This window comes from Saccopteryx bilineata, chromosome 11 (assembly GCF_036850765.1).
Source record: "Saccopteryx bilineata isolate mSacBil1 chromosome 11, mSacBil1_pri_phased_curated, whole genome shotgun sequence".
Classification (NCBI taxonomy): Eukaryota; Metazoa; Chordata; class Mammalia; order Chiroptera; family Emballonuridae; genus Saccopteryx; species Saccopteryx bilineata.
In genome coordinates this window covers 67,522,289-67,536,838 of record NC_089500.1, presented here as the reverse complement: position 1 = coordinate 67,536,838, position 14,550 = coordinate 67,522,289, and the positions used below count along the sequence as shown (strand labels likewise).

Below are 14,550 nucleotides of genomic sequence, written 5' to 3'. Positions count from 1 at the left end.
TCAGAAGCAAAGTCAGCTCTCTGTCCTTCTGCTTAGGTTAGGAACTTCTAATCCCTTTAACCTTCAACCCCAACTACATGGTCTAGAATCTCTGAGGATGGGAAAACAAGCATTAAAGGCTATGTAAATTATTTCAAAAAGATTAACATAAGTCATGTCTATTAAAAGCTGTACAGGCTAACTGAAATACCAAGTTCCCTTGGGTTTTTTGTTTGTTTTAGAGAGGAGACAGAGAGACAGAGAGAAAGGGAGGAGGAGCAGGAAGCATCAACTCCCGTATGTACCTTGACCAGACAAGTGCAGGGTTTTGAACCGGCAACCTCAGTGTTCCAGGTCGACGCTTTATCCACTGCACCACCACAGGTCAGGCCCAAGTTCCCTTGGTTTTAACTAGCATTGTATCAACTCGGAGCGACAACGATAGGTTAGCGGAATGCTATTCCTAGACATATAATGTGAGCTATATGTGTAATCTTAAATTTTCTAATAGCCACATTCAAAAATGAAAATAAGTGAAATTAATTTTAATAATATATCTTACTTAAACAATATATCAAAATTTTTTCACCATATGATCAATATAAATACGGCATTATATAGTTGACATTTTAAACTGTCTTCAAAATCCAGTGTGTTTTAACACTCATAGCACGTCTCAATTATTAGGCTAAATTTTCATGTGAAATAATTTATTTCCATTTGGATTTCATAAAATTTATAGTTGAAAAAGAACCACATACCTATGTCGTTCCAAACATATTTAAAGTTTTTCAATAACTGAATTCAATGTCAGCTTTTAAGATTCAATTCATTAAAATAAAATAATTGAGTTCCTTGGTCACTCTAGCCATTTCTCAAGAGCTCAGTAGTAATGTGTGGCTGGTAGTGGACCAGCAGAGGCTCAAGGCTCTGGCTGGCTGTTAAAGATGTCTGATTAATCACACAGGATGCAAATGGTTACTTTAAAAAGCATACCTTATTTTTCTTTCAAAGCAGAGTCTAGTGGGAATATAGACCCCAAAAAAAAGGGTCCTTAGGAGTTAAAAAAAAAAAAAAAAGCTTCATTGTTTGGCTTCCCGACTCTGAAAACCAGCCAGACAGCACAAATTTCACCTAGTTACATTTAAGAAAAGTTTGCACCAATTTCCCCCCTTCTTCTTTCCTTTGCCTGTAGGTGGTACTAGAAAGAGCTTACCTTCCCCATTTCAAACTCCATGCATGCCATAACAATGATCTGGGGGGACAGAAGAGAGAGAAACTTAACCTTGACATAGTCAGAAAGAGCAGTGACTCTGTCCCTGGTCCCAGGGTCAGAAAGTGTTAATGATGCTTTTCTGGTTTGTTCATTTTAACCAAAAAAGAAATCTTGATAAATGATAAACTGTGGCTCCTACCCTTCCTTCTTTCTGTCCTCACTTCTCTTTTCTCTATTCAAATCAGTAAATTCTCATTAACAGATGAGCCTGTAAAGATGAGAACTTTCATTTCCCTGAAGAGTGACATTGTGATTTTGACTAAGAGGTACCAGAACCCTGAAATTCTAGTGACCAGCCAAAATAAGCGCTCATTTAATACAGGGTGGGGCACAAGCAGGTTTACAGTAGTGTGTGCGTGAAACATAGAGTTTATTCTTGTATTATTATTTATTAATTATTCTATTATTTTCCATTCGTAAAACTGTATACCTACTTGTGCCCCACCCTGTACATAAGTAACTTCGGTCACATATTCTGATGCCTTTGCCTCCTCTGTCCCTAAACATGAGAGGACATAGTAACAAAAGTAATTGCTCTTACCAGCACACTGTATTCCCAAATCATCCTCCAGAAGTCCAGGAGAGTTGTAGACAAAGGTCCCTGGGTGGCAATATAAGCCCGGGGTCCATAAACTCCCTAAAGGGGAACAGAAATGACATGGGGTGACTACAAATCATCCCCTTCTGTTCTCGTCTAGTATACTTCCCTCCCTTTTCTTTGGATCCCTAGAGAAATATGGTCTAGTGTGCTCCCCCATTTTTTTAGGTACCTAGAGAACATGGAATATGGAATGTACCTTAATGAAATTGGCATTGATGTAACTGGAGTCTTCATCAGCGGTTATCAAGGACAGTTCTACTCGGCTATGATCATCTATCGGACAAAAGAAAGCATAATTTGATTCCCGGCCAGGGCACACAAGAGAAGCGCCCATCTGCTTCTCCACCCCTCCCCCTCTCCTTCCTCTCTGCCTCTCTCTTCCCCTCCCGCAGCCAAGGCTCCATTGGAGCAAAGATGGCCTGGGCGCTGGGGATGGCTCCTTGGCCTCTGCCCCAGGCGCTGGAGTGGCTCTGGTCGCAGCAGAGCGACGCCCAGAGGGGCAGAGCATCCCCCCTGGTGGGCATGCCGGGTGGATCCCGGGTCGGGCGCATGCGGGAGTCTGTCTGACTGTCTCTCCCCGTTTCTAGCTTCAGAAAAATACAAAAAAAAAAAATACAAAAAGAAAAAGAAAAAGAAAGCATAATTCAGAGGGCTTAGTCAGAGGGTTTACTGTAAATCATGGACCAACACTGTGAATAGTGGTTTGAAGAGTAAGTGAATGAATAACTGTTCTTTTGTAGTCGTAAACAGTACAAACTAACTTGCCAAAGCCATGTTCCAGGAGGAAGAACAGCAAGCAATGGCTAGAAAGAGATAGGAATGATTGAATTGGGGAGAAGGTACAAGTTTATACAGAGAAATGAAACTTACAGGGCAAGATATCTTTATATCTGTTTTTCTTGATATTCTTGGGCCTCTCAGCCACAGTTGTAGGATATGTTTTGTCTACCTTGTACTTGGTAGATAGTTTTTTCAGCTTCTGTAATAAAATTCCAATAATTAAATCTTCCTAGAGAAAAGAGGTAAGAAGCTATTGCTAGAGAGCTTTTGAAGGGACCCAAGTTTTGCCTCCCTTTTCGGGATATGAATTTTAAGCTGTTTATTAAGAAATGGGAGTCAGAAAGAAACTTTGACCTTCCCACCCCTTTTGTGCCCAAGAGATTCAGACAGAGAAACCTACTTCAGGAAGGAGATCTTACTATGTTCCCCTTAGCCTAATTTGAATTAAATATGGTAAATAAGAGGGCTTCAAGCAGGTCCGTGGGTCCTACTGTTTCCAAGTTGCCTAGCAAAGATTTTCCTGCCACATGTGTTCTGCTTTTCTTCAAATACCTATAAATCGCCCAGTCTCACTTCTGAAATCTAATACCCAGTTCTTCCCCTTTCTCCTCTGTCAAAAAAATGTTTTATATACCCGATGCTGCCTCGCTGTTTTTGGAATTTTCATTCTTACGTGAATTCCCCGTGCGCACGTATTCAACTTTGATCTTCTCCTGTGCGTCTGTCTCTGTTAATTTGGTTATTAGCCCAGCCAGAAAAACTTAGAAGGCGGGAGGAAAAGTATTAATATATTTTTAGCCCCCACACTTTCCTTCTCCACCACCCAAACATTGTGTTTCAGCCCTTATAGCATCCTCAAGGCCCAAGTCCATTTGTGACAGAGCCCCGGAGTGTAAGGATGGAGAGGTCAGTGACATGTGAAGAAGTGAAATGATCACACTTACTGCAGCCGAGCCACAAATAGCTGAAACTTAGAGGTGAAACTGGTGAATATTTAAAAAAAAAACATCATGTTCTGAAAAACTATAGGAACCACCCAAAGGGTCAGATATTAAAAGTTTAATTTACTATCTTTATAGCTACTACAAAGCTATTTTAAGTAGAAATGGAGCGTAAGCAAAATAAAATCTCTCTAGAACTACAAAATTTCAAATATTCAGTCCCAAAAGCAGTCATTTTTTTATATAACCCAAACTTCAAGCCCCTCCCCCCACCAAACAATGTTCTTTAAATAGTATCACATTCTATGGATAAAATATGATCTGGGCCAGTCAGGGGTTAGCATAATATGGTTGAACAAAATTCCTTAATATAGTGAAGTTAACTCCCGAAAATTATTCCTATTTGCCAATAATATGCTATGCATAGACCAAAATTTTAGGTCAGAGGAAACGATGGTTCTTCTTTAGCTCCTTATAAAATTAACCTTGTACCAAATTTTGTTTAATGCCCTTATCATTCAAAGAGACAGGCTGAATAGAAAGAACTTAGGGAAAGCTCCTGACAAGTAGAATGAGGAGGTAGGAGGGGACATCACAAGCTAATAAGCAGCTAGGTCCTCTCACCAGAGCCCCCACCTCCGCACACAATCAAAGGGAAATAGTTTATGGCGGGAAACTCTTGTAGTGGCCTCAGAAGTCAACAACAACAAAGACTGGCAAAAAGTAGACCAATCCAAGATGGAAGAAAAACTGACCAGAATACAACCCCAAAGCTCATTATACCATCAGTATAGTGAAAACTGACACCACAAGTAGAACGGGGGCCATGGGGATGAACACTATGACACTTTGGGAAGGACCATATTAAGAACAAGATCCCCACCTCAACCAAAAGGCAGAGTCAGAATTTGGCATCACAAAGGTCAGAAACAATTCACCCATGGAAACACATAAAATCCCAAGAACTGACTGGCCCGCTGCACAACTTACTCGCAAGTTCGCTCGCGTCCACTTAGAAGTGTACTTTGACTCTTTCGCAGCGTGCCCTGGGACACTTGCAACCAGAGGAGGCAGCGGACAGCTCAACCCCCGATCCTGTCTCTGGGAACTGGTGTTCTAGCCTCTCTTTCTCCACCTGGAAACTTGTGTTTGCTCTCATTCAGACTCGCTCTTGAATTCTTTCCTGTGCAAGTCAGGAGCCTGGAGGTCCTGGACTATGCTGGAACAGGGCCAGCTCCTGTCCCAGACCCAGTCCAGTGACAAAACCACATTTACTAGATCTGACCTTTGGGAATTCTTACTCAACGTGAGAAAGATAAAGGAAAAACATCTGTGATAGCCAATAAGCGTTTGTTGAATTTAACTACAGAAAATAATTGTTATTATTTGCCCGTTATTTAATAGTGAGTTGGTCACATGAAGATCATGAATTACTTCCTGTGGGTCAGATCCCCCAGCGTTTACTCAGTTTTCATTCTCCTAACTTCCTTTTGAAATGTCCTCCTCCTGTGACCCTTATTAGTCTACATTATCTTGGTTTTCCTCTTTCTTCCTTGACTTCCCTTTTCCACTTCTCACTCTTACAGGTGCTCTGTTTCTGTCTTCTCATTGTGAATTACCCGAAGTTGCCAAGCTAAGTCTTCAGCTTTCTGCTCTTCTCTGAGTGTATACATTTGCTCAGAAATACCATCTTCTCTTAGAGAGGGCATACCAATGTTTTTAAAGTTTTTACTTAACTGATTGAAATTGAATTACACTGCCACCGCAGAGTGGATGCCTCAAATTTCTCTATTGAGATTAGATTGCTGAATTTTAGTTCTGAATACCCACCCGTATCCTAGACATTTCCACTTGGGTATTTTATCATTATTGTTTCAACTGTTAACGCCAGTCGCACTGTCTTGATTCCAGGTAGCCACACTCTAAAAACGGAGAGCTACTTTAATTCCCTCTTTTCATAATTCCCACCTCTAATTCAGTCAGCAAGTTCATCTGATTCTTTCCATGAAATACTTTTCTTTCAATCTCGTATTATTATTTATTATTGTATTATTTTCTGTTTTAAATTTTTATTTTTAATTTATTATGTTGACATGGTTTCAAGACCGTGCAATACCTTGCATCAGCCTTCCTTCCTATGCCCTGCACATACCTTAATTCAGGTCTTTTCTCTTCAAGGATGTTGGACTGTTTATTTGTTTGTTTTTGAATTGTTGACAGCTGTTTCTTTTTCCTTTTTTTTTTTTAGAGACAGAGAGTCAGAGAGAGGGACAGATAGGGACAGACAGACAGGAAGGGAGAGAGATGAGAAGCATCAATTCTTTGTTGCAGCTCCTTAGTTATTCATTGATTGCTTTCTCATTTGGGCCTTGATGGGGGGGAGCTACAGCAGAGCAAGTGACCCCTAGCTTAAGTCAGCAACCCTGGGCTCAAGCCAGCGACCTTGGGCTCAAGCCAGTAACCTTGGGCTTCAAGCCAGCGACCATGGGATCATGTCTACAATCCCACGCTCAAGCTGGTGAGCCTGTGCTCGAGCCGGATGAGCCCACACTAAAGCCAGCAACCTCAGGGTTTTCATTGAAATCCATTAGGCATAATCATGCCAAAATAATCTTACTAAAATATTACTTTCTTTTTCTCTTTTATGCCCAGAAGCACTGCACTGACCCTCCTGCTCCGAGGAGAATGTCTGCACTCCTCAGCCGGTACTTCAGATTCCCCCACCTGGACCCTGAAGGGAACCAAAGTTTTGCCGCCCCAAACGCTGTCTTTTTGGGATATTGACTATAAGCTGTTTCTTAAGAAAATACTCAGAAAGAACCTTTGCCCCTCCTCCCTTTCCTGCCCAAGAGATTCAGACAGAGAAACCTGCTTCAGGAAAGAGATCTCAGAAAGTGTCCATTATCCTAATTTGAATCAGACGGGGACCGTGAGCTGGATCCCCGTGTCCCTTTGTCTCTGAGTCACTCAGCAAGGATTTTCCTGCACTATGTGTCCTTCCTCAACCACTCACAACCGCCCGGTCTCACTTCTGAAATCTAATAACCCTGTTCTCTCCCCCCTTTTCTCCTTTGTCCAAAAATGTCTTATATACCCAACGTTGCCTCGCTGTCTTTGGCATTTTCATGGAATTGCCATGCCTGTATGAACGTGTATTCAACTTATATTTTCTCCTGTTAATTTTTCTTGGTTGATGTGGTAGTTAGATCAGGAAGAATCTGGAAGGTAGGAGGAAAAGTATTAATGTTTTTTTCGCCCCCACAGAATTCTTGTGAATTGTTAGAATTGGATGAGGAAGGATGCTGAACTAATAACTACACTACATATTTTTACAACAAGAAGCATGTAAGTGGGCTAGTTTGGGAATTTAAGGACATAACATAGACACACGAGTGACTCTAAAATATTTCCACCCGAGTTATACTAATTTTTCAGCTCTCTTTGCTCATATGCACCTTCAGAACGATCATTTTCAGGTGGCCACTGATTCCAGTGCTGCTGAAAAGATGTCCAGTCTCAGAACAGTTCCTTGTAGAAATCTGCAGCACTGAGCCCGATGCATACTCCTTGTGACACTGTTTTTATCTGTTGGTTTTTCTGTGCTTGTTTGTGGAGTGTTTTTCAGGGAGAATGCTATAAGCAAAGGCCTTTTTAGAAGATATGCCTCAGTCAATTTGGTAAAATGTTATAGATGAAGGGTGTGTGTGTGTGTGTGTGTGTGTGTGTGCCTGTAAAACGCTTGCACTCTATTCATCCTCCTGGAGTCACCTGGCTGGATGACAAAGTGAGACACTCACAGAAAACATCACATAGGAAATTCCTACAGAATTGTTAACGTGGAAAGTGGAAAGGATTTCTTTCCCCAGATATCTTCCCTTGAGGTCCAACCACTATAAAGATCTCTTTTTTTACTCCCTTTTTCTCCCCACCAGACCCCCAGGCTCCCAACCCCAACAAAGAACAAAACTGAGCAGAATTAGGACAGAAGAACTGACAAACCTCACCGGAAAAGGAGACGCTCAGAGCAGGAAGCATAAGGGTATACAAGAGAAAGCCAGGCCGAGGAGGTGGGTTGGGTTCAGGGAGAAAAGATAGGTCAAAGGAGGAAGGTATTATATTTCTCTGCAAATCACAGCGTAGGGGATGCAAGTTCCCCAGAGGCGGCGCCAACGAGAGACACCAGGGAGAAGCTGCTGAGAGAATGAAGAGGCCGGTACAACAATGGGTACACAGTCAATAATATTGTAATAACTATTACAGTGCCGGGTGGGGATAGACTTACTGGAGTGACCACTTCATAAGTTATATAAATGTCTAACCACTTTGCTCTACACCTGAAACTAGTATCATACTGAATGTCTACTGTCATTGAAAAAAATAAATAAATAAAAATTGAAAAAAAAAAATCAAGAAAAGAGGCCAGCATCCCTCCTGGGCCTGATGAGAAACCAGATTCCACGTGTGTCTGTTAAGCTAAGAGTAAGCTCATTGGGTTGGTGGACTGTAGTACCCCTTTCCTTTCGAGACGGGAAAATAGAACTGAGGTCCTGCGATAAAATTCTAGAAATCAGGACTGAGGCCTTTGAATGTTTTGTTGGGTTGGGGTTTTTTTTTGAATTTTTAAATATTGATTTTAGAGAGAGGGAGAAGGGAACAAAGAGAGAGATAGATGTGGAATTGTTATTCCACTTATTCATGCATTCATTGGTTGAATCTTGTATGTGCCCTGCCTGGGGATTCAACCCACAACCTTGGCATGTGGGAATGATGCTCTAACCAACTGTACTCCCTGGCCAGGGCTGTCCTTTGGGTGTTCTTCTCATTGACCAGTAAATTACTTACCGATAAATGGATTAAGGTCACTCCCAGAAGAGAACAAGGAAGAAGAAAGAAAGCGCAAGCCTATAATATCTTTGCCTCGGAAGGCTGCGTTATTGTATAGATTCAACCTTTGTTTCTCACGCACTCATAAACTAATTACTAAAGAAAAAGGGGCCCTGACCTCTTCTTCCTTAGTAACTAATTTATTTGTGTCATGAGATGAAAATGGTTGTATTTAGTCAGGGGCACTGACCTTAGTAATTAGTGTGTGTTTGTGCCATGAAAAAAAAAGGTTGAAAATCACTGGATTAGAAAACACAGCATAAATTAGACTTTGGAATGGGAAAAAACGAAACTTGGTCCTCCTGTGCTCGCTGGGAGAGGGGAATCAATGTTGGGTTGTCTCCAGAGCTTCTCAAGGTAGGGCACTCAATGCCTTCCAACTGCGGGTCGGTATTATCTCCTCCAAGACTCCAACAAGAAAGAGAAAGCGAGAATGCTAACAGATGGAATCAGGAGCTTGGGTCGGTAAGTTCAGGCCACAAGAGCACTGCTGGTAGGAAAGAGGGCAAGCTTGAACTGGCTGAGTGACCCAGCTCTATGCAAGGATGAATTTTATAAATATAACATAGAGTGAAAGAAGCAAGACATAAAAATACTAATGTGATTCATTTACATAAAGTTCAAAAATCGGTAAGAAAAAAAAAAACCTGATTTCATTTACATAAAATTCAAAACCCGGTAGGATTAATGTCTATTGTTTAATGATATATATAGGTCTTGAAGCCATGCAACAACAAAGAACAAAAACAATCTCGGGATAGTGTTTAGCTCTCGTCCGCTGGGAACTGGGGTAGTTATGATCTGAAAAGACACCCAAGGGATTTCTGGAGTATGGGCAATGTGCTATTTCTTGATCTGAGTGGTGCTTACATGAGTCTCCGCTTTATTGCTCATTGTTAAATTGTATGATATATATGTGTTTGAAGCACATTTCTGTGTATATGTTAGATTCTGTGATTTTTTTCTTTTTAAGTTTTAATAGTTAAGACCAATAGAGAAACCAGAAGAAATAGAGAAACCAGAAGGAACAGAACAAAGAGCACAGGCTATAGTTTCAGAGCACAGTTTAAACCCTGGCTTTGCTGTTTTATGGGTAAAATGAAGATAGCACCTTCTTCTTGGAGTTGCAGTGATTAAGAGTATATATGGCAAACCACTTAAATTGCCTTGTATATATTAAGCAGTCAAAAAATGTTATTTTAGACCTGGCTGGTTGGCTCAGCGGTAGAGCATCTGCCCGGCATGGTGATGTCCGGGGTTCCACTCTCGGCCAGGGCACACAGGAGAAGCACTCATCTGCTTTTCCACCCTTCCCCCTCTCCTTCCCCTCTGCAGCCAAGGCTCCACTGGAACAAAACTGGCTCTGGCGCTGAAGATGGCTCCATGGCGTCCACCTCAGGCGCTAGAATGGCTCGGATTGCAGCAGAGCAACAGCCCAGATGGGCAGAGCATCGCCCCTGGTGGGCATGCCAGGTGGATTCCTGTCAGGCGCATGTGGGAGTCTGTCTGACTGCCTCCCCGTTTCTAACTTTGGAAAAATACAAAAATTAAAAATAAAATGTTATTTTATCTTTTATATTGCATATAATATAATGTATAGTATCTTTTACAGTTATTAAATTTAGACTAGCAAGGTGGTGGAGAAGATGATAAATTCAGATACTGCAAATTTTAAAAAAAGTGTTTTGGAAATACATCTGGCAATACTTCTCCAATTAGATGCTAATATTCTTTGGCCCAGTACTAACACCTCTGGGGCTCTCACCGCAGAATATAAATCCAAAAGGAGGGGAAAACCACATGGACAAACATTTATTGCAGTGTTAGCAATAATCATGAAAAATTAGAAATAACCTAATTGTCTAACAATAGAGAAATAATTTGATAAGTTGGGTGCCTGCCACATGTCAGGCATTCTGTATATTTCTTCTATTATTGGTTCCACTTTTTATTACTCTGTTCAGAGTCACACAGCTGAGAATAGACAGAACCTAAATCAAACTCAGATTTACATGAGTCCAAAATTGTTACCAGTACAGATGGTAGGAAGCAAGGCAACCCAAACTTAAAACTCAGTTCCACCACGTGCTGGCTATATGACCCTGAGCAAGTCAGTTCACCCACTTCATCTATAAAGTGGAAAGAATAACAGTGCCTTCATCAGTGGATTAAATGAGTTGCTATGTCAGTATTTAGAATAGTTTCTATAACAGGTATAGGAGCATTGGCTATTATTACAATTATTATTTTCCCATTATATCACACTGCACCAGAAGTCATTAATATAGATTTTAATTGATGTGATAATTTTGGTATAATGTTAAGTGAAAATAAGAATAAAAAATTGTATCTATATTTATAATTATAATAATATAAAAGGCATTACATAAATGGACAAGAACTAGAATTTCTATACCAAAAAGCAAAAAAAAAAAAAAAACCACACTGTATTTGTCGGGAGGTTGGTCCTAGGTTGAATTTATTGTCTTTTAACTTACAATAATACTACTTTTATAAGAATAGCAACAATAGAGCTTTTTAAAAAAAGAAGTTTTCAATAGTGTGATTGCACACTGAAGTTTCTGCTGTATAAAACCTATACTAACTAGGGACTTACCCTCAGGAGAGGCCCTGTGAGGGACACGGTGTAATTAGCTGTAGCCAAGACACGAATTTCACAGGCTCTGCGACAACAGATCCACATTAAATATCATGTCTGTGGCTGAGCGGCTGAGGGAGCTTAGGCCAACTACATAACCTCTCTGAGCCTCAGTTCCTCATCTGTAAATCAGAGATTATAACTACCTCATAGTGTTTTTAAAAATAGATACAGTATATGTAGTCCTGACTGGATAGCTCAGGGGTTAAAGCATTGCCTTGGTACTCAAAGGATATGGGTTCAATCCCTGGTCAGGGCACATACAGGAACAGATCTGTGTTCCTATCTGGCTCTTTCTCTCTCTCTCTCCGAGTGCGATGCTTCCTTGACACCCCACCAAGACTACCACAATTATAATTAAATATTTAACAGACTAATTAGTTGCTCAATGTCTGCCTCTCTAAGACATCGTCTGATGTCTTGGGCGACAGATTCCACCAAAGCACGGAGCATGGCATTGCAATGCCAGCCTCTAGCACAATGCTTTGCACAGAGCAAACACTCCATAAATATTTGGGTGAATGCATGAAAACCTTACAGGAGTGGTCAGTGGCAGTTTCGAGTGCAGAAAGGTTACTGAATTCAGTCTTGGCCCAGGGAACCAGACCTACACAGCATAGTACTGGCTTTCTCGGTCATGGCGGGGCCATCGCTCTGCACAAAGACAGCCGGACGAGAGGCACGTGGGGACCAGAGTCTAAGCCACGGACTCAGTGGGGCTCACAGTGGCCTTGTATCACAGAATCCGTCCTCAAACCTCCGAAACATCAAATCCACGTTCCTCCGAAACGTGAATACGTTGAGGAGTTAAGGTGGGAGATAGGACATAACCAGGCGGGATCCCCCTACCCCAACGTCACGGCAGCAGTCACCTTGTCCAAGCAAGCCATCTGGCCTCATTCACCACCCCGCACTCCCCCAGAGCCAGTCCCTCTGGTATCTCAGTTGAGCCCTTAGGTGGGGCTGAGAGCAAGACTTTGTTTTTCCACTGGAGGACATGAGTCAGTGAACAGTGAGGTTCCACTTAATCACCCAAAAAACAAGGCCCTTAGACCAGGAGCTAGAAGAGCAAGGAAGTGATTAATATATAAGTCAGAATAGTGATTATTCCTAGGGCAAGGCAGGGCACAGTGGGGGTGGAGTGGGGGTCCAGGGGGTCCAGGCGGGGAAGGGATAGATAGAAGTCTTCTGAGGTCTGACAGTGTTCTAGTCCTTGACCAGGGTGGTGGCTGCTTTATAATTACACTTACACACATTTTATGCACTTTTCTGAGTGTGCATTATAGCTCACAGTTTTAAATAGCTGGAAAGAAAAAACTTATAAGAGGTTTTTAAGCAGGGAAAAACTGACCAGATTTGTATTACTGAAAGATCACTTGCACATTGAACGGAAAATTGACTGAAGGTGGGGCCAGGCTGGAGGAAGAGAGAACTGGAGGTGGAGTGACTATATACTTTGGGGAGAGGTTATACTGACTGAGCTAAGAAAAGGTGAAATAATAAGGATATAGTCTACATTATTTTTTTAAAAAAAACACAACCAAAATAAAACAGAGGCTGGCACTGCCCTCTCGGCTCACTGTTTACCTCTATGGGTGAATCTGGCACAGGAATTACATACAACCCAGGAGCAGGTACTATCTAAGCAGACACACAGGCCAAACTCCCCTTACCTCCTTCCCTGCTAACTCTCCTCAGAAGGACTCAGACTGCTTAGCCAATGGCAATTAGAGCACTTTTCACAAAATTAATTAATTGATTGATTAACTTGGGTGAGAGAAGGGACAGGGAAGGGAGAGAGAGAGAAAGAAAGAGAGAAACATTGATTTGTTATTTATACATTCATTGGTTGATTCTTGTATATGCACTGCCCAAGGATTGAACCTGCAACCTTGGCGTATCTGGACGATGCTCTAACCAACCAGCTACCCAGCCAGGGCCTAGAGCCCATTTTCCATGACACCACAGCATTATCTAACTAGAGCTGACACAGGAGTTTCTATTATAATATTCAATAATTCAATCATAACAACTGATCACTAGAGACTTTACAGAGTATTTTTACACTACTGTCTAAGTGCCAGGATGTTAGCTCCACCAGGGCAAAGGTCTTTGCTTTGTTCACTACTGTATCCTCTATGTGTTAGAACAAAGTAAGTGCTCAATAAATATGAATGACTGCATTTAATTATTACTGATATTCAAACATCACAACAATCCTGTGAGAATAGATAGGACAGGAATTATTCTCCCCGTTTTAAAAGTCAGAAAACAGAGACTTGGGGAGATGAAGGAACATGTCAAATAATTGATCGTGATTTTATTTCAGGTTTTGTACTTTGTTTCCCTCGTTTTTCCCACCTCCTCACAGCTGAAGAGCTGAGATCTGGAGTTTCTTATAGCTCTGAAACACCAGCTAGAAGTATTCCATACCACCTGACCGGTACTCTCAGACATCCTGTGTCATCCGACGTGCTGGGTGGTAGGATGAATGAGGCCTGCCCAGTCACACTGCGTCGGTACCCACAGCTCCTCAGAGGAGATGCAGGCTGCTCTGGGCCACCTCATCCCGCTGGCCTTCAGCGGCCCTGTGCTTACAGTTCCCTCCGTGTCCCCCACCTGTCTCTATTCCCCGTCCTAGCAAAAGGTTAAGGAAACCCTGTTATTGCAAAAAACACCTGTTCTAATCTTTTTTTTTTTTTTGTCTTGGAAAAAAATGAAAGGAAAAATAAAGAAATGTGGCAGCAGGTAGCTTTAGGGCTCTTGAAGAGTCTCTGTTATTCAAATGAAATTCCCATGGGCTGACTAAAAAAATATGCCGTGAAAAGTGAATCTTGGTCTCTCCCCTCTCAGAATTAAAGTTAGTCATCTGAGGCATAAATTACAACTCAGGTTCCTAGGAATGCCATAAATTCAACTAATATTGGTATTGATACACCTTGAATTAGGTATGTCTGATGTAGTCAAATTCTAAAAACTAGCAAAGATTAAACATGGTATTTTGGAGAGAATATCTAAAACAACACACAAAACTCAGAGAAGTCTAACTTTTAGTTTGCTTTCTTCTGCTCGTCAGCTGCGAGGTCTGATCAGTCACTACATCCCAAGAGCAATCTGGTCTAGGAGAGTTGGAGCACCCGAGTCAGTTAAATAGTTTCTGTAGCTATCCCGAGGGTGCCACATGTCAGACTCACCAGAAATTCATTGGCAAACTCCTCTTTGTTAAGCTTCGCGTTTTGGGTCTTATCCAGGAACTTCTGCAGAATTTCCCTTTGGTCCATGCTGCAGGGCAAGAGAGAGAATCTGTGAGTGGGTTAGGGGAGGGCATGTCCAGTGTGTATCATGGCCGAGACACCAGCTAGAAGCCACGGCTGCAGCCCGAGCTGAGCATGTTGAAGACTGTGGTTTACTGACTTCATCACAAGCTGGA

At 41.7% G+C, this 14,550-nt stretch overlaps 1 protein-coding gene across 6 annotated transcripts in view; it reads right to left on the bottom strand.

The window, feature by feature from the left end:
- Positions 1-14,523, bottom strand: part of PTPN22 (protein tyrosine phosphatase non-receptor type 22) — a 56,877-nt gene extending 42,354 nt beyond the window's left edge. For 3 of the 6 annotated variants that reach the window (XM_066246467.1, XM_066246466.1, XM_066246468.1), the window contains exons 1-5: positions 14,315-14,512; positions 2,727-2,835; positions 2,053-2,129; positions 1,797-1,892; positions 1,196-1,234 (exon numbers count right to left, since the gene is read on the bottom strand). In XM_066246467.1, the coding sequence (XP_066102564.1) occupies positions 1,196-1,234; positions 1,797-1,892; positions 2,053-2,129; positions 2,727-2,835; positions 14,315-14,401 (408 nt within the window). In that variant the 5' untranslated portion in view covers positions 14,402-14,512. Of the gene's footprint in view, positions 1-1,195; positions 1,235-1,796; positions 1,893-2,052; positions 2,130-2,726; positions 2,836-14,314 lie in introns of all 6 variants that reach the window. The other 3 variants (XM_066246464.1, XM_066246465.1, XM_066246469.1) reach the window with 3 other exon arrangements.
- Between the last annotated feature and the right edge of the window lie 27 nt (positions 14,524-14,550).